The sequence below is a fragment of the Palaemon carinicauda genome, chromosome 17 (genome assembly GCF_036898095.1).
Source record: "Palaemon carinicauda isolate YSFRI2023 chromosome 17, ASM3689809v2, whole genome shotgun sequence".
NCBI lineage: Eukaryota > Metazoa > Arthropoda > Malacostraca > Decapoda > Palaemonidae > Palaemon > Palaemon carinicauda.
The window spans coordinates 44,837,952-44,857,396 of NC_090741.1; the positions used below are offsets into that span (position 1 = coordinate 44,837,952).

The 19,445-nt window shown below is 42.2% G+C and overlaps 1 protein-coding gene across 2 annotated transcripts in view; it reads left to right on the top strand.

Moving 5' to 3' along the window:
• Positions 1-3,362: 3,362 nt before the first annotated feature.
• Positions 3,363-19,445, top strand: part of LOC137656718 (ankyrin-3) — a 92,138-nt gene continuing 76,055 nt past the window's right edge. Inside the window, exon 1 of one of the 2 annotated variants that reach the window (XM_068390954.1) lies at positions 3,363-3,609. Coding sequence is in view for 1 of the 2 variants with exons in the window: in XM_068390953.1 (XP_068247054.1) it covers positions 7,126-7,264 (139 nt within the window). In the remaining variant the exon portion in view is untranslated. Of the gene's footprint in view, positions 3,610-6,827; positions 7,265-19,445 lie in introns of those variants that run through there. The other variant, XM_068390953.1, reaches the window with a different exon arrangement.

The window sequence follows — 19,445 nt, forward strand, 5'->3', positions numbered from 1 at the left end:
GATTAAAGTCTTATTTCAAGACTTTAACCTTAATACTTTATATCATATATAGGGCTTATGATTCTACATTCCGTGTTCTAGATTAAATCTTGAGACATTAAAAGTCTTCACATATTCTTTAGACAATTTAGGTAGAATATGAATTCAACTGAATGCAATACAAACTTCATTTCTGAACTTTATTTGGCGAATAATCTAAATTTGCTGTATAAATTCTGGAAAGTCAAAGGAGGAAGTCTGATGTTTTGGGACCAATAGGTCAGGGGGTCAAAGTAATTTAGACTATAAGGCTTACTGCACAGATGATAGGTGAGCAGATAGAGCAGCATATTGCCATTGTACTCAGAGGTTAAGGTCAGTAATAGAATTGACAATGTACTGTACTGGACTCCATATAGATAGTACTATATGACCAGCACCCCAGACTAGCTACACAAAGACCTAGCTATAGAGCAGTGGTTCCCAGCCTTTTTCCTGTCATTTCCCCCCTGCAACCCAGTGAAACCCTCCAGATTTCCCCCCTTCATGTGTGTGAGGGAAAGAGTAGTTGAAACACACTGTGACGACTTACTCATTTATTTTTCCATTATACAAAATATACTGATAATCAAATAGCTACAGAGTAAAATGGATAGAGAGCGGTTAGTAACAACTAACCGCATAGCCATAGAGCTATGAGGTTAGTTGTTACTAACCGGCCTCTATCCATTTTACTCTGTAACTATTTGTTTATAAGCATATGGAGAGCGGCTAGTAGCAAAATAAAAAGAATTTTGTTTATTCTTCTTCTTCAAAATTGAATGAATGAGAAGGTTGAGGCTGCTTCTTGTGCACCAACGTATCAATATCAGTGCTCGTTTTGGCATCTGGTATTTTTTTTTAGTTAGTAAGTAGTGTAATTGTTTCCCCCCTGGTAGCTTCAAATTTCCCCCCAGGGGGAAATTTCCCCAAGGTTGGGAACCACTGCTATAGAGGCTGTAGATGACTTGCGGAGGAAGTACAATAGGTCCATTGTTTATTATAAGACTGACCATCTAACATGAACCTCCGAGGGTTGTTCCGTCAGTAAGCAGACTTCATGGGAAACTCCTGGATTACGTCAGCCACGAATCATACCTAAATGGTATATGGGACTAATAAATGTTTGAAATGTTTTTTTCCTTTTTTGCTTTTATATAATTATCTCATCAGGTATTTGAAGCTTTACAATCTTTTGGTGCTCTTCTAATACTTTCTTTAAAGACTCGCTTTACAATTAAGAACGACTAAAACTGGATAGTCACCGTGAGAGCAGCCATATCGGGCTTTCAGAAATCAGAATTAAATTTTTCTTTGACAAATTATGCGATTATCTTAAATTACACTCTTTTGGTTTGTAAAAATAATGGAATTATTGCATGCTTCTAAAATTTCATTTAATGCTATTAGCTTAATTGGATCTGTCTTCATTGTTCTGGTGGTTTTGAATGTTACACTGATGTAGATACCGTATTCTAAATATAATTTTGTACACATTGTGTTAAAATTGCATTTCACCTAAATATTTATAATATAAAAAGTTAATTCTTGCAGAGATTGGAATTTGAAGGTTTTCTTTACTTCCTTTCTAGGAACTGTGTGCTTTTCTAGATCAATATAAGCTGACTTTAAATAGTCATTACATACAGACACATAAGGAAAAAGTAAAGAACACACTGGATTCATATTGCGATATCAACGCTAATTATTTTCCGTACTTAAGAAATAATGATTTTTCAATTTAATCCACACACACACACACACACACACACACACACACACACACACACACACACACACAGTGATGGGATTGATATTAAGGTATTTAAAATAGCAACATGGATAAGAGAGCAAACTAAAGTAGATGACATTGTCACATATAAGGAAAGAAATGAGCATGGGCAGGACATATAGCCTAATGAGAATGGCAGATGATAGATGTATATAAAAAAATAACAGAATGTGTCCCCAGAGATTGCAAAAAAAATAAAAAAATAAAAAAAATGAAAAATAAAATAAAAAGTGGAAGGAAGAGAAGACGATAGATTGACGAACTAAGAAAATATGCTGGTATAAACAGACACAGAAAGACCAAAAACAGTTGCAAGTGGAAGGTCATCTCTAAGGACTTTGTTCTGCAGTAGATAGAAATGGTAGATGATAAAACTCACACACACATACACACACACACACACACACACACACACACACACACACACACACACATATATATATATATATATATATATATATATATATAATATATATATATATATATATATATATATATACATATATATATATATATATATATATATATATATATATATATATATATATATATATATATTATATATAATATATATATATTCTGTACAGTGGGGTCTTGCTAAATAAATCAAATGCCTTTATATCTTATTATATATGAAAATTCACAAATTTCCTATCCTCCCTGTTGAAATGCGAAAAAAATATCCCTAGAATTAATTATATCTATTTTGGAAAGGGTTTGAAAATTTTTTAACTTCTCTGACATCCATTTTTGAAAATTGGATGAAAACCTCATCTCCACTGATATCTCCTTTTGAAAGGGAAGAAAATCCCCAGTGGTTTTTTTTCCATAGTTCTACCAACTCCATGTGAGACAAAACAGCTCTAACAATAAGTGATCTCTCCATTCAAAAGGGAAGACCTCATGTTGACGACAGAGTTCCTATAGGACATAAATGTTTTAATAAAAAGTAAGGAAATTCGTAGCATTCTAAACATTTTAAAAAGTAAAGACATTTTCAAGCATCCTAGAAGGGGCATTTTAAAAAAAATATACATATTTTAGCCTATCAACATCTCCCTAGACAGTAGTTTTTATCCCCGACCTGTCACAAAAATTAAGAAAAATCCCTAGTTTCGCTGACAATTCTCCTAAATCTATTCCGGTAAGAAAATCATTAGCATTTACGATAAATTTTCTACATTTCCCAGCAAAGGGAAATTATATAGCACCGTTAAAAATCACCCTTCATCTTCAATAAAGTGAAAGAAATTCTTAACATCCCCACATCTCCCACATACGAGAAGGGAAGATAATCTCCAGCATCCCTCACAGTTCTCTCTACGAAGGGAAGAAAATCGCAAGGGGTCCTTTGCAAAAGAAAATCTTTAGTCTTCCTAATGAAACGAAGAAATATCCTACATAGATAACAATCTATTAATAAAACTGTGAAATGATTAAAATCTCCGACAATCTCCCTACGAAAGGGAAGAAAAATTCCCCCCCATCTCTCCCCCAACAATTTCCCCTAAATCATCTCTTTGTGCCCCTAGATGGCACCACAGTGACAGTAGGAACAGGTGAGAGAGCACCATAACAAATTGACTTGTGTCTCCCCCCAAATCATCTTTTGCTGTTTCCACGGCCGCCGTATGGATAACGCAGGAGGAGACACGGACAGGACAGAGGACGTCTGTCAATGAAAAGGAGCCGTCGACGCAGACAGGAGGCGAAAAAAAGGGGACAGAATGACCGACATAAGACAGACTCTTGGGGACTCACTTCGTTGAATGGCCGTCTGCAGTGAAGTAGTAGCCCAGGTGGGAAAATCTTTGATATACTGTTGTTCTTTCTATTTAAATGTGGAATTTAAGATATTTATCTATTAGTTAAATAGCTCATTGATTATATCAGTAGTTTTCTTATTAAATTGTCCCGAGTTAATGCGACGCCAGTCAGAAATGAATCAATCAGTTGGGGGTATCGTAAGATGATTCAATTCTGATTTTGTCTTTATTTTTACTTGTATATGTTTTTATAGTATTAATAATTCTAACCATTATGACATTTTATTCTTGCTTAAGCTTTCATATATATCAAGCTTAAAGAAATGTATTTATTGATACTGCTTTGCAAATTTCTTATATACGATTGAAAAATCTTTGGTTTAAAGTTTTTTTTTACGTTTTTGACCAAAAAGAGTGTGAAAATTAGGTCATTAGTATTATGTTAAATACTAGCTTAGCAAGTAATAATAATATTGATAATAATGACATAAATGTTTTGACGTTACTGTTTTTTGAATGATATATTGTTAATTTCTTCTCATCATTTATTATTTTCCTTATTTCCTTTCCTCAGTGGGCTATTTTTCCCTGTTGGAGCCCTTGGGCTTGTAGCATCCTGCTTTTCCAACTAGGGTTGTAGCTTGGCTAGTAATAAGAATAATAATGATAATAATAATAATAATAACAATAATGAAAATAGCCTCTGTAGTTGGGACAGTATTGGCCAGTGACTAAATTTAGGTATTGTTATGTGGGTAAATGCATTATAGAACAAAATTAATAATGAAGAAAATTAAAATCTGTTCTTGGTGTATTTGCAGTTACTTTGAAATGTTCTGATGTATATTTTTCAAATTTCCCTTTTTTTAATTTTTTTTTGAAATCTCAAAAGCCATTACTGAAAAACTACATTTTAAAAGGGAAACAAACCTAAGGTACCCCACCTAACTTAACCTTGTCTAGGAACCGTATCCTTACCTACTTATCTATTGGTGGGACCGGACCCCCTCTAGATCGTCGTATCTTTATCTTATACTAAAACATAATATTTTTGTGAACGTAAAACTAGCATCCTAATATCGTGTTTTAGACGAAGATGAAACAATATTATCCCCATAAAGAAAAGGGGTTTGACAATAAGAAAGTTTTATGCCTGTCCCAGCCGACTACATGTACCCTGAAATGTTAAACTTAGTCACACAGGAGAAATACTAAAACATAATATTTTTGTGAACGTAAAACTAGCTTACTAATATCGTGTTTTAGACGAAGATAAAACAATATTATCCCCATAAAGAAAATGGATTTGACAATAAGAAAGTTTTATGCCTGTCCCAGCCGACTACATATACCCCGAAATGTTAAACTTAATCACACGGGAGAATTTAAACTTGGTCGCTGGAGGTGTAGGGGAAATGATTAAGTTAGAAGTCCAGGCTAGATAAGTTTTCAGCAAAAAAATACCGTTGATTCGTTTTCATTATCGCAGTCTGAGAAATCGGCGGGGGGAACGCAGAGTTCGTTCACCTGTTGCGTAACTCCTGAGAGAAAATATTTACTTAATGTTTCATTATAATGATGCTGGTTAGGTTATACTTGGTACTGAACAAGCCTATTTACTCTCTAGTTCGAACAGTGAATAATTAGTGGTAAAGCCTGTGAAGAAGAGACTCTTTAGCTATGGTAAGCAGCTCTTCTAGGAGTAGGACACTCCAAAATCAAACCATTGTTTTCTAATCTTGGGTAGTGCCATAGCCTCTGTACCATGGTCTTCCACTGTCTTGGGTTAAAGTTCTCTTGCTTGGGGGTACACTCGGGCATGCTGTTCTGTCTGGTTTCTCTTCCTCTTGTTTTGTTGAAGTTTTTATTGTTTATATAGGAAATATTTATTCTAATGTTGTTACTATTCTTGAAATATTTTATTTTTCCTTGTTTCCTTTCCTCACTGAGCTATTTTCCCTGTTGGGGCCCCTGGGCTTATAGCATCCTGCTTTTCCAACTAGGGTTGTAGCTTAGCAATTAATAATAATAATATGATTTCACTATAAGTATGGTTTGGCATCACATGCAGAAGTAGACGATAAACCTTAAAGATTTTTCTGTTCTCAGGTACAGTACTGTAAATAGGATATTCTTAGCATATCACCAACATCAGTATCATTACCAAGTGATATTTTCAGAAACTGATCTTGATGAAATTTGAATTGTTATGAGTACTGTAATTTTTTTTTCTTTTCTTCTTTCTTCATCTTTGTCAAATAATTGTGATGAGTATGAAATTGTAGGAGTGTAGGTCTTGTGCCACTTAACATTTTGGTAAGATTCTTTTTGTCATTGTTAGTGGAAGTATAAATCTACGAACATTTTAGTGTTTATTTTGTCATTTAAGTAAGCTTGTTTGTTCTTTATAGAACTGTAAAATACTTTAGAATGGTGTTAATCTTAATTATTTTTTGTTTTGGTGATAATTCTTGTGAAGCTATAAATTTATTGAAACAAGTGTGAAATTAAGAATAATTTTCGTAATAGGAAATGTCGTCATTGTCATCAACATAACGTAAATGCATAATATGTCATTCATCCGAGGATCGACATATAATGAGCTCAAAATGTGTAGTAAGGTTTATGCTCATCAGTTAAAAAACAGAACTGATTGCCTCATTTTCTTTTATTTATTAAGCTATTTATCTGAAAAACCAAAAGTAAATAAGGTACATCAATTATGTTAAGAACAAAATACCTTACTTTTGCTTTTGTAAACAAAGCTAAGACTTTAATTTAATTATTATACTCTAGTGGGTTCATAAATATTATGTGAGGTTTCATACGACCCCCTTTAGGGTTTCGGCAGATTTTGTTTCTTAGAGATTTTTATTAAAGTAGAATGTGTCAAGGTTAACACGAGTGGTCATGGAGGAGATATTCTCTTTCTCTTACTGTATATGGCTTCAGCTCTTCTGAAGAAAGTGAAGTAAGAGATGCTATTATGGCAGCACAACAACATTGCATGCTAAAAACCTCTTCAAGGTCCATTGAAAGAGCAAATGGATTTATGGTTTTGCCACGTCATCATCTGGTGGCTCACTGTTAGTGCATTTGAGTGGCTTCCTGTCTTGTATTTCTTTTTGTCAAATCCATCGAGGTTGATCGCCCTAAGTGAAGCCCCTGAAGTTGAACCCTCTTGAACCTGATCTCAGTGTTTGTGTTGTGTCTAAGTGAGGAACACGTTCCCGGGGCTCTCTTTGTTTTTGGATGGTCGGTTCGTGCGGTTTCTTTGTTGCTCGATGGGAAAATCGTGGCAAGACGATATGGATGGCTTCTGTTGAAATTATTTCAGGTTTATCAAAAGAATGAAATAAAATCTAAATTTTCCTGATACTTTTATCATATTTGAATATTACTGCCATACTTAAGTTTCTAACTTCTAGTGGCATCAAGTCATTTAGGGTCTAAAGTCATGTCTCCGATAGACTAGAAAGTTGTTGTCTGTGTCTTGTGTTTACATTGTAGCCATCTCTTAGCAAGGAGATTAAAAAGAACAGTGTCAATATGGGGGCTGAAGCTTCATCGTACTATGTCGAGCATGGTGCCCAGAGGCAAGGAGATACCCTGGCTCTTGTGTCTTGGGGAGTCAGGCACAAACTTGCAATATATCGATACAAGTGCATGTGTGGCCGACGACACTGCGGTAAGTTGTTGTAGAGTGCAGTAGTATTGCAGTTCTGTAATGTTTGGAATGAATTGGAAAACCTATTTTTGTAAATTAGGTTAAATTCCTCAAGTCTGATTTGCAAGTTGAATAATGGGTATAATTCATATATGAATCTTAAGCCAAGTGCATCTTCGATGGAAAGTACCATCAACAGTTTGAAACAATTACTGTGTGCATATTACCGTACAGTAGGTAGTACTGTACTTGGTTGGCCAAGGCACCAGTCACCCGTTTAGATACTATCGCTAAAGTGTTATTTGGTCCTTTGACTGACCAGGTAATGCTACATTGGATACCTCAGGTTACGGCTCACTTTTCTTTTGCGTATACATGCACCGAATAGTGTGGTCTATTCTTTGCATATTATCCTCTTTCCTCATACACTTGGCAACACTAAGATAAAAAATTTCTTCATTCAATCGGTTATGTACTGCATTATATTGTTCAGTGGCTAATTTCCACATGGTAAAGGTAGAATAGTCTTTTTAACTATCCATGGTAAGGAGCTCTTCTAAGTGGACACTCCAAAATCAGACCATTGTTCTCTGGTTTTGGGTGGTGCTGTAGCCTGTATACCATGGTCTTCCACTTTCTTGGGTCAGAGTTCTCTTGCTAAAGGGTACACTCAGGCACACTATTCTATTTGTTTCCTTATTTCCTTTCCTCAATGGGCTATTTTCCTTGTTGGAGCTCTTGGGTTTATAGTATCCTGTTTTTCAAACTAGGGTCATAACTTAGCTAGTAATAATAATAATATAAGTAATAATATTATGCTTACTGATATTTCTTTAAATCTGTACGACTTTTAAAATTTTAGGTGTGATTTTCAACAGCAAATTTACTTTTGAGAAACTCATATGTTTGTCTTTTCTTCAATTACACAAAAAATTCTCATATTGAGAAAGTCGATGATCAATTTATCTTGAGGAAATTTTTCAATATTTAACTTAGCCGGTGATTATATAGCTGCAACTCTGTTGCTCGACAGACAACTCTACGGAAAAACTCGCCAGCGATCGCTACACAGGTTGCGGGTGTGCCCAACAGCGCCATCTGTCGACCAGATACCCAGCTCTCAATGTAAACAAAGACTCAATTTTCTCTCTGTCGAGGTGTCGACAAGACGTACTTTACTCGCTGTTGCTAAACTGGAGTTTTTCACATCTATTTGGTGAAGTACTATATTCTAGTTTTGAGCTTTCGCTATGCAGGTGTTTTATCTTCATCTTAAATCTTGAACTCGTTTTGGATAGATTTAATTATGGTGACAAAGAGAGTATGGACTTTCTTTCACTTTTAAATGGCCGACCCTTCCCTTAGACGGAAGTGTGTTTAGGCTTTTAGTAATTATCTTATCACGTTATAGATTTTCCTCTATATATTTTATATCTCTCCGCCTTTATTAGGCCTCTTCGATTAACTTTCCATTTATTATAAACATATAAAATAAGTTTTTCAATATTAAACTTACCCGATAATCATGTAGCTGTCAACTCCGTTGCCCGACAGAATTCTACGGGAGGGATACGCCAGCTATCACTATACTAGAAGGGGGTGTACTCACCAGCGCCACCTGTGGCCAGGTACTGCAGTACTTCTTGTTGACACCACCTCAATTTTTCCTCTGTCGTGCTTCCGGCAAGACGTTCTTGGATACGCTTATAATTTTGGAGTATTGTTCACGGTTTTTGGTGAAGTATTTCTCTAAGATTTCAGCTTTCGCTATACTGGAAACTTTTCTATTAGCTTAGATAGCTTTTATTTGGTTTTGATTAATGGTTAACGATCTTTTGCTTTGGAATCCCCCTTGACTTGCTCTTTGATTCAAGATGTCTGACTTTTCACAAGCCCCTCCCCATAGACGATGTAGGTCTTGTAATAGGCGTATTCCGAAGGCCTCGGTTGATCCTCACACCGCTTGTTCTGACTGTAGGGAAAGACCCTGTCAGTTGGAAGATCGATGTGAGGAATGCGCCGGACTTTCGGAACTTGAATTTGTTCGATTCCTTAAATATTCAACCAAGTTAGAGAGAGAGAGAGTTAGGAGGAGTTCTTCTCGCTCTTCGCTTTTTTCCTCACCTCATGATCCTCAACCTTTTCCTCCCCCTGTAGTGGCTACCCCCGAACCTACTATTTGTGCTCAACCTGATATGTCAGTTGTTTTGCGTGCCATTCAGGCTTTAGGTGACAAAGTGGAATCGGTGGTTAGTGACCATAAGTCTCTTTTGGCAGACGTCAAAGAACTTAAGGTCAAAAGTGCAGTGGGAGGTGATAGTGCCAGTGCTGTGCCAAGTGCTAGTGTCAGTGCGGTGCCGAGTGCTAGTGTCAGTGTTGTGCGTGAGGGTACTTCTGTGCGTGCCAGTCGTCCTCCCAGTCCGGGACCTCTTGCAAGCTCCCAAGCCCAGGGGAGAAGCAATGTCGAAGGGCAAAAGGGTTCGGCAGGCCTTGATCGGCGCACAGAAGTATCCTCGGTGGTTGCGGGCGTGTCTTACAGAGACCGTCACTCCCACCCGCAGACGATTGAGCCCGTCTTTTACTCGTCTGCAGAAGAAATATCGGGGAGGAAACGCTGGACTCAGGTCTCAAGACCTCTTAAACGTAAAGTCCAGACCTCAAGAGTTCAACAACCCGGATGCAGTCATTGGATTAGCTCTGACTCTCCGCAGTCATCAGGTGACTGTACACCTCCTAAGAGAGGTAAGGCGATACCTCAACAGACCTCATCTTCTGTTAAGGCTTTGCCTCAGCAGACCTTAGCGTCTGCTGATCCCAAGATGACTTTGCTGCAGTCCATGCAGTCGCAGCTTGCGGTCTTAATGCGTGAGTTTCAGGCTGAGAAGGTTGCACCTCCTCCTGCGAGCGCTCCGCCTCACCGCAGTCCAGTCTGCCAGGCGTACGAAGTTGAGGTTCCTCAGGCTACCTTACCGCGTTCTGAGTTGCCAGTTACCAGCGGTGTGCAGCAACCTCAGCCTTCCTTAAGGCAACCTCAACAATGGGAGCAGGAGTCTTATGCTTTACTTCCTCCTCTTCCTCTTGCGGTTAGACCATCGAGGCAACAACCTCTTGAGGTACGACAACCTCTTCCATCCATGAGGCAGCCACCTCAGCTCTCGCTGCAGCGACCTCAACTCTCCTCAAGGCGAGAGCCTCAACTCTTAAGGCTAGCACCTCAGGAACCTCAACTCGCGAGACAGGAACTGCGTTCTGCGCAGCCGCTACTTCAACTCTCGCAGCTCACACCTCAGGAACCTCAACTCGTTCCTCAGGAACCTGCTACTGCGCATCCGCAACCCTTGCAGCAAGCGCAACTCTTGAGACAGGAAGCTCATGCTAGGAGTCAGCCACCTCAACCCATGCGCCTACCTTCCTCCACTCTTCTTGACCAGTCTTTGCAGCCTGAACCTCAGGTTTTAACTCAGCAACAGAGACTTGAGGATGAAACCACAAGTGTTTATGCACCCGCTTGTTCAGATTCTGCTGTTCAGCATACCGCTGTTACTTTACCTCTCACTTCGCTACACTCTGGTGATGAGGTTTCTGAGGAGGAAGCTGCGCACCTAGATCCCTCTTCGGACGTGGAGGAACCCAAGTCTTCTCCTCTACCCATTGACTTTCGTAAGGTCCTGGCTCTTTTCAGAGAGGTATACCCGGACCATTTTGTTTCTGCTACCCCCCGCTCTCCTCCATCTGAGTTTTCGCTGGGCATGCAACCGGTTAAGTCAGCCTATACTAAGCTCGTCTTTGCTAGATCCTCTAAGAGAGCTTTAAGAATATTAGGGGATTGGTTGCAGTCCAAACAGCAACTAGGGAAGACTTCCTTTATGTTCCCACCTACTAAGCTCACTTCTAAGGCGGGCGTATGGTATGCCACAGGAGAGGAACCAGGCTTGGGAGTCCCTGCCTCTGCCCAGGCTGATTTCTCAAGTTTGGTCGACTCTCCTCGTAGATCAGTGATGAGGCGCTCTAAGGTCTGCTGGACCTTTTCCGACTTAGACCACTTCTTAAAGGGTGTATTTCGTGCCTTTGAGATTTTCAATTTTCTCGACTGGTGCCTGGGGGCCTTGAGCAAGAAGACCTCCCCTGCGGACAAGGACTCAGCCATGCTTATAATGTCCTGCATGGATAAAGCAATTCGGGATGGGTCCGGCGAGCTTGCTTCAATGTTTGTTTCAGGAGTTCTTAAGAAAAGGGAGCAACTTTGCACTTTTCTTTCTTCCAGCATCACACCTTGTCAAAGGTCTCAACTCCTTTTTGCTCCGCTTTCTAAGTTCTTGTTCCCCGAAGAGCTTATCAAGGATTTGTCTGCGGCCCTGATTCAGAAGGACACTCATGATCTTGTGGCCTCTTCAGCTCGTAAGGCTAAGGTTGCTCCCTCAGTTCCCAGGACTTACCGCACCCCAGTGGCTGATACTCCTGCTACAAGGTTTATTCCGCCCTTTCGTGGCAGAGCCCCCAGCCGAGGAAGCTCCCGTCCAGACTCTTCCAGGAGCAGGTCTAGGAAAGGTCCCAAGACTTCAAAAGGCAAACACTGACTCTCCTCCTCTCCAGACAGCAGTAGGAGCCAGACTCAAGACCTTCTGGCAAGCTTGGGAAAGAAGAGGTGCAGACGCCCAGTCTGTCAGGTGGCTAAGGGAGGGTTACAGGATACCATTCTGCCGCAAACCCCCTCTGACCACTTCTCCCATCAACCTCTCTCCCAACTACAAGGAAAAGGACAAGAGGCTAGCGTTACACCAGGAGGTGTCGCTCCTGTTACAGAAGAAGGCAGTGGTTATAGTCCGGGACCATCAATCCCCGGGCTTCTACAACCGTCTCTTTCTGGTGGCCAAGAAGACAGGAGGTTGGAGACCGGTGCTGGACGTCAGCGCGCTCAATGCTTATGTCACCAAGCAGACGTTCACTATGGAGACGACGAAGTCGGTCCTAGCAGCGGTCAGGCAGGAGGACTGGATGGTCTCGTTGGATCTGAAAGACGCTTACTTTCACGTTCCTATTCATCCAGACTCCCAACCTTTCCTGAGATTCGTTTTTGGAAAGGTTGTGTACCAATTCCAAGCCCTGTGTTTTGGCCTAAGCACAGCTCCTATGGTGTTTACGCATCTGATGAGGAATATTGCAAAATTCCTCCACTTATCGGACATCAGAGCCTCCCTTTATTTAGACGACTGGCTGTTGAGAGCCTCCACGAGTCGTCGCTGTCTGGAGAGTCTCAACTGGACTTTGGACTTGATCAAGGAACTGGGTCTATTAGTCAACTTAGAAAAGTCCCAGCTCATTCCCTCCCAATCCATAGTTTACCTGGGAATGGAGATTCGGAGTCAGGATTTTCGGGCTTTTCCATCGGCCCCAAGGATAAGCCAAGCCCTAGAATGCATCCTGAGCATGCTGAAGAGGAACAGTTGCTCGGTGAGACAGTGGATGAGTCTAACAGGGACCCTGTCATCGTTAGCCCTGTTCGTCGAGTTAGGGAGACTCCACCTCCGCCCTCTCCAATTCCATCTAGCAGCTCATTGGGACAAGGATTTGACGCTCGAAGCAGTCTCTATTCCTGTCACCAAAGAGATGAAGACCACTCTCTTGTGGTGGAAGACCAACCTCCTTCTCAAGGAGGGCCTATCGTTAGCGATTCAGACCCCCAATCTTCATCTCTTCTCGGATGCATCAGACTCGGGCTGGGGCGCGACCTTGAACGGACAGGAATGCTCGGGAACATGGAACAGGGAACAGGAAACGCTCCACATCAACTGCAAGGAGCTGCTGGCAGTTCATATGGCCCTAATGAACTTCAAGTCCCTCCTGCTAGGCAAGGTGGTGGAGGTGAACTCCGACAACACCACAGCCTTGGCTTACATCTCCAAGCAGGGAGGGACCCATTCGAGGAACCTGTACGAGATAGCAAGGGACCTCCTCATTTGGTCAAGAAGTCTAAACCTCACTCTAGTAACGAGGTTCATTCAGGGCAACATGAACGTCTCAGCAGATCGCCTAAGCAGAAAAGATCAAGTCATCCCCACGGAATGGACCCTTCACAAGAGCGTGTGCAACAGACTTTGGACCTTGTGGGGTCAACCTACGATAGATCTGTTTGCCACCTCCATGACCAAGAGGCTTCCGTTGTACTGTTCCCCAGTTCCAGACCCAGCAGCAGTTCATGTGGATGCTTTTCTGCTGAATTGGTCCCATCTCGACCTTTACGCATTCCCACCGTTCAAGATCATCAACAGAGTCATTCAGAAGTTTGTCTCGCACGAAGGGACACGGCTGACGCTGGTTGCTCCCCTTTGGCCTGCAAGAGAATGGTTCACAGAGGTACTACAATGGCTGGTCGACGTTCCCAGGACTCTCCCTCTAAGAGTGGACCTTCTACGTCAACCTCACGTAGACAAGGTACACCCAAACCTCCACGCTCTTCGTCTGACTGCCTTCAGACTGTCGAAAGATTCGCTAGAGCTAGAGGCTTTTCGAAGGAGGCAGCCAGAGCGATTGCCAGAGCAAGGAGGGTATCCACTCGTAGAGTCTACCAATCCAAGTGGGAAGTCTTCCGAAGCTGGTGTAGAGCCAATGCAGTTTCCTCTACCAATACCTCTGTAACCCAAATAGCTGACTTCCTATTACATCTAAGGAATGAGAGATCCCTTTCGGCTCCTACTATTAAAGGGTACAGAAGTATGTTGGCTTCAGTTCTCCGCCACAGAGGTTTGGACCTTTCTTCCAACAAGGACCTTCAAGACATCCTTAAATCTTTCGAGACTTCTAAAGAACGTCGTTTATCCACTCCAGGCTGGAATCTAGACGTAGTCTTAAGGTTCCTTATGTCTCCTAGGTTCGAACCTCTCCAGTCAGCTTCCTTCAAGGACCTTACCCTCAAGACTCTTTTCCTCGTCTGCCTTGCAACAGCTAAGAGAGTTAGTGAGGTTCACGCCTTCAGCAAGAACATTGGGTTCACATCCGAATCTGCAACATGTTCTTTACAGCTCGGATTTTTAGCTAAGAATGAACGTCCTTCACGTCCTTGGCCTAGATCGTTTGAAATTCCTAGCCTTTCCAACATGGTGGGTAACGAGCTAGAAAGAGTTCTTTGCCCTGTCAGAGCTCTGAAATATTATCTTAATAGGTCAAAACCTATACGAGGACAGTCAGAAGCCTTATGGTGTGCAATCAAGAAACCTTCGATGCCCATGTCCAAAAACAGAGTTTCGTATTATATAAGGCTTCTGATTAGAGAAGCCCATTCTCACATGAAGGATGAAGACCTTGCTTTGCTGAAGGTAAGGACCCACGAAGTGAGAGCCGTAGCCACTTCGATGGCCTTTAATAAGAACCGTTCTCTGCAGAGCATTATGGATGCAACTTATTGGAGGAGCAAGTCAGTGTTTGCATCATTTTATCTTAAAGATGTCCAGTCTCTTTACGAGAACTTCTACACCCTGGGACCATTCGTAGCAGCGAGTGCAGTAGTAGGTGAGGGCTCAGCCACTACATTCCCTTAATCCCATAACCTTTTTTAACCTTTCTCTTGAATGCTTTTATTGTTGTTTTTTGGGTTGTTACGGTAGGCTAAGAAGCCTTCCGCATCCTTTTTTGATTTGGCGGGTGGTCAATTCATTCTTGAGAAGCGCCTGGGTTAGAGGTTGTGTAGAGGTCCTTTAGTATGGGTTGCAGCCCTGTATACTTTAGCACCTTAGAGTTGATTCAGCCTCCTAAGAGGAACGCTGCGCTCAGTAAGGAAGACGAACTTATTAAAGGCAGAGTAACGGTTCAAGTCGACTTCCTTACCAGGTACTTATTATTTCATTGTTATTCTGAATAACTGATTATATGAAATACGGGATACTTAGCTATCCTTTAGTCATGTACACTGGTTTTCACCCACCCCCCTGGGTGTGAATCAGCTACATGATTATCGGGTAAGTTTAATATTGAAAAATGTTATTTTCATTAGTAAAATAAATTTTTGAATATACTTACCCGATAATCATGATTTAATTGACCCACCCTTCCTCCCCATAGAGAACCAGTGGACCGAGGAAAAATTGAGGTGGTGTCAACAAGAAGTACTGCAGTACCTGGCCACAGGTGGCGCTGGTGAGTACACCCCCTTCTAGTATAGTGATAGCTGGCGTATCCCTCCCGTAGAATTCTGTCGGGCAACGGAGTTGACAGCTACATGATTATCGGGTAAGTATATTCAAAAATTTATTTTACTAATGAAAATAACATTTTAATGTTTTGTTTATATACGACCTTTCCTGAGAGTAGGCGGTCCTAACTTGGAAACCGAAGTTAATCAACGTTGAGCCCTTTATATCGTAATTAGCTGTTAAAGAGCTAAGGATTTAAAACTTTTTAAATGTAATATTTTATGAAAGAATTTCTTTGATAGTCTTCGTACTGTTTTCAAAGATGAACTAACGTTTAGTTTATTTATGCTACGCAGTTGTTGACGTTCAGGACGTTCAACATGCGCTCTATCGTTACGATAGAGAGAGAGTGTATCACGGTTTCACTTTGCAGTAAGAGTAAATCGATTCTGACGTTTTGTTCATTCTTTCTTAGCTTAAATGTTTTAAATTCTATTTTAAAGGAACTTTTTATTTGAAAAACCTTTCAGTTTTTTCCTTTAGTCAAATAACATGTTTTTTTGACGTAATATAATTGGGCTCTTCTCTTAGGTGCGAAATCAAGAGAGAAAGAGAGAGAGAGATAGAGACGGAGGGAGAGAGAGGAGAGAAAACGTTCCGTTCAAGCGGGTAACGTTGTTCTCGAGTTACTCTCGTCCCTAGTCGCTGTATGGGGAGGAAGTATAAAACGTTTTTAGTTTTTTATTCTCGTCCCCAGGCTATGTGCGGTGAGAGATTGAAAACGTAGCTTATATGAACTAGTGTTTAGTCTTTCCCAGCCACTGATTTTTTTTTTTTTATCTTAAAATATGTTTTCTGTTTTTTGCTGGTATTAATGAGCTTGCATTATACGACTGATTTCGCAATTACTACCTTTTAATGAAGGGTAGAATTGCGTGTTTCAGGTAGAAATCAGTAAAAGTTTCGATTTCAGTGAAATAAGTGCAAAACAGAAAATCGAAGTGATAAAGTGATATGCGCAAAGTGTTACAGTGTTGCGTCCGAGGGTTCGTCTGTTCGTGCCTGTCGTTCACCTAGTCCGGGACCTCTTGCATGCTCCCAAGCCCAGGGGAGAAGTAATGTCAAACGACTTATGGGTTCGAGAGGCCTTGATCAACGAACAGACGTTTTCCTTCTATGGTATCGGGTGTATCTTACCAAGATCTCCCCTACCATAAGACGAGAGAGACGTTGTTTCTCCTCGTCATCCGAAGGCTTTTCGCATAAGAAACCTGTCACAAGGTTTCGAAGCCCTTAAGCGAAAGTCAGTCCTTTCAGGACAGGTCCAGCGTCCTGGTTACAACCATTAGGACAGCTCTGACCCTATGCAGTCATCGGATAACTGCTCGCCGCCTAACAAAAGCGTAACACAGACTCCGAGAGTCTTTTTTTGTTGGCAAAGTGTTGCGGTCACAGACGTTACCCTCGTCTCTTACCACAACCATTTCCGTTGATCCTTAATGGGTTGTATGGCAAGACATGCAGTATATGCTTGCCTCCCTTATGGAAGACTCTTCTGCCGATTAGTCCGTTGAGTCTAGCCGTTTATCTCATCGATATCCTGGCTTTCAGCCAACCTAACGTTCCTTTGTGCTTACTGTTGACGTTGACGTAGCTTAGTCACGTCAGTCAGGTTGTTTAGAACCACACTCGATGCGGTCTCGTGTGGTTTTTCAGCCGCATTTGGACGTTAGGCCACTGGCTGATGCTCCTGTTGACGTTCAAGACGTTCACTAACAATCGGAGTTGACTTGTTTTGACGCTGTGCGTCAACCTCCGCATTCTAGAGTTGTTTTGACTGCTCAGTCTAGGCAGTCAAAGCAGTCTCGAGTGGACGCTGTGCGTCCTCACGCACCTGTTGTGGTTGACAGTTCAGTTGTTGACAGTTCACAGACTGTCAAGCAGTTACATGACGTTGCGTTCTGGTCCGCTACTAATGCACCAGTGAGTGTGGACTCTGCTTGTAAAGCATTGCCACCACGGTAGGTCTCTCCCTTGCTTGAGACTCAGCTTTTATCGGACAAGGTTCCTGTAGATGAGGAAGTTGCTGTTCTCCCTCCTACTGATATTCCCTTGAGGACTCTGTCAGATGGAGAGGAGCCTAAAGCTGCTTAGCCCCCTATGGACTTTAATTAAATCATGATGATTTTTTTAAGGATCTTTGTCCGGATCTTTTTGTAACTGCTGCTCCTCGTTCGCCTAAACGTCAGAGCATACAATAGGCCTAGTTACTTCGAAGCCGTTGTTTTTAAGCTAGTGCTCTCTCGCTCTCCTAGAGAGCTTTACGTTGGCTAGGCGACTGGTTTTTCACCAGGAGGAGTTTGGGGGATACAGCCTTTGCTTTCCCTTCTTTTAAACTGGTTTATAGAGCGAGAGTCTGATATGACACGAGAGAAGTTCTCGGCTTGGGAGTTCATGCCTCTGCCCAGATAGACTTCTCAATTCTTGTAGACTCTCCCTGGCGCCTGGCCAGGAGACGCTCCAAGTTTTTTACATGTCAACTTCACAGCTGTTTTCGAGCCTTTGAAGTTTTGCTGTACAATTATGTCATGCATAACAAGGCTTTCAGGGATGGTAAGCAGTACCGCCTCAGTCGCTAACCCCGTCTGTTGCCGCACCTGCTCCCGTAGACCCTAAATGGGCTTTGCTGCAAGACATGCAGTCCAAGCTTGCATCCTTGATAGAGGACTTTAATGCGGAGAAGGTTGCTACCGAACCTTCTGGCCAACAACCTTCCAACCGGTCGGTTGTGCGCCCTGTTGACGCTGAGGTAACCTACTCGCGTCTGCCAGTTGAGGTGGTTCCTCCACCGATGTGACCCAGTGTGGGTTGCCAGCCGCACGTTGACGTTAAGCGACGCTCGGAGGTGGTTGTTGACGTTCAGGACGTTCAACAACCAGCAGAGGTGACTTGTTTTGACGCAGTGCGTCAACCTCAGCAACCCGGTAGGGTGTTGACTGCACAACCCAGACGGTCTAGACAGTCTCGGGTTGACGCTGTGCTTCCTCGCGCACCCATGGTTGTTGACAGTTCACAGACTGTGCAGCAGTTCCATGATGTTGCGTCCGGCTCCGTCACGCATGCACCAGTGCGACCGGACTCAGCGAGCCAGACGTTGCCCACTCCGTTGCCGTTTCCTCATCAGTTTTCGGATGAGGAACCCTCTGATGAGGACGTTGCTGAACAACAAGACGATCAGCCCCCAGAATAGATCAAGCCCTGCTATCCATCCAGAAGATGCTGAAGAAGGAACGCTGCTCAGTCAGGCTGTGGATGAGTCTGGTAGGGACGCTGTCATCCGTGGAACAATTTGTGTCACTAGGAAGACTACACCTCCGTCCTCTTCAATACCATCTAGCTTTTCACTGGAAAAAGGACAAGACGCTAGAAGCGGTCTCGATCCCGGTTTCCGAAAAGATAAAGTCTTGTCTGACTTGGTGGAAGGACAATATCAACCTAAGAGAGGGTCTTCCCCTGGCTGTTCAGACTCCCAACCACGTTCTCTTCTCGGACGCATCGGACGTGGGCTGGGGCACGACACTAGACGGTCGGGAATGCTCAGGACTGTGGAACTCGAGTCAGAGGAGCATGCATATCAACTGCAAGGAGCTGTTGGCAGTACATCTGGCCTTGAAAAGCTTCAAGTCTCTCCTTCGAGGCAAAGTGGTGGAAGTTAACTCGGACATCACCACGGCCTTGGCGTACATCTCCAAACAAGGAGGTACCCACTCACTGACGTTGTACGAGATCGCAAGGGACCTGCTCATCTGGTCAAAAGGTCAAGACATCTCCCTAGTAACGAGGTTCATCCAAGGCGACTTGAACGTCATAGCAGATTGTCTCAGTCGGAAAGGGCAAGTAATTCCAACCGAATGGACCCTCCACAAGGATGTGTGCAAGAGACTTTGGGCCACTTGGGGTAAAACCATCCATAGATCTCTTTGCAACCTCGCTGACCAAGAGGCTTCCAATCTATTGCTCTCCAGTCCCGGACCCAGCAGCAATACATATAGATGCTTTCCTCCTAGATTGGTCAC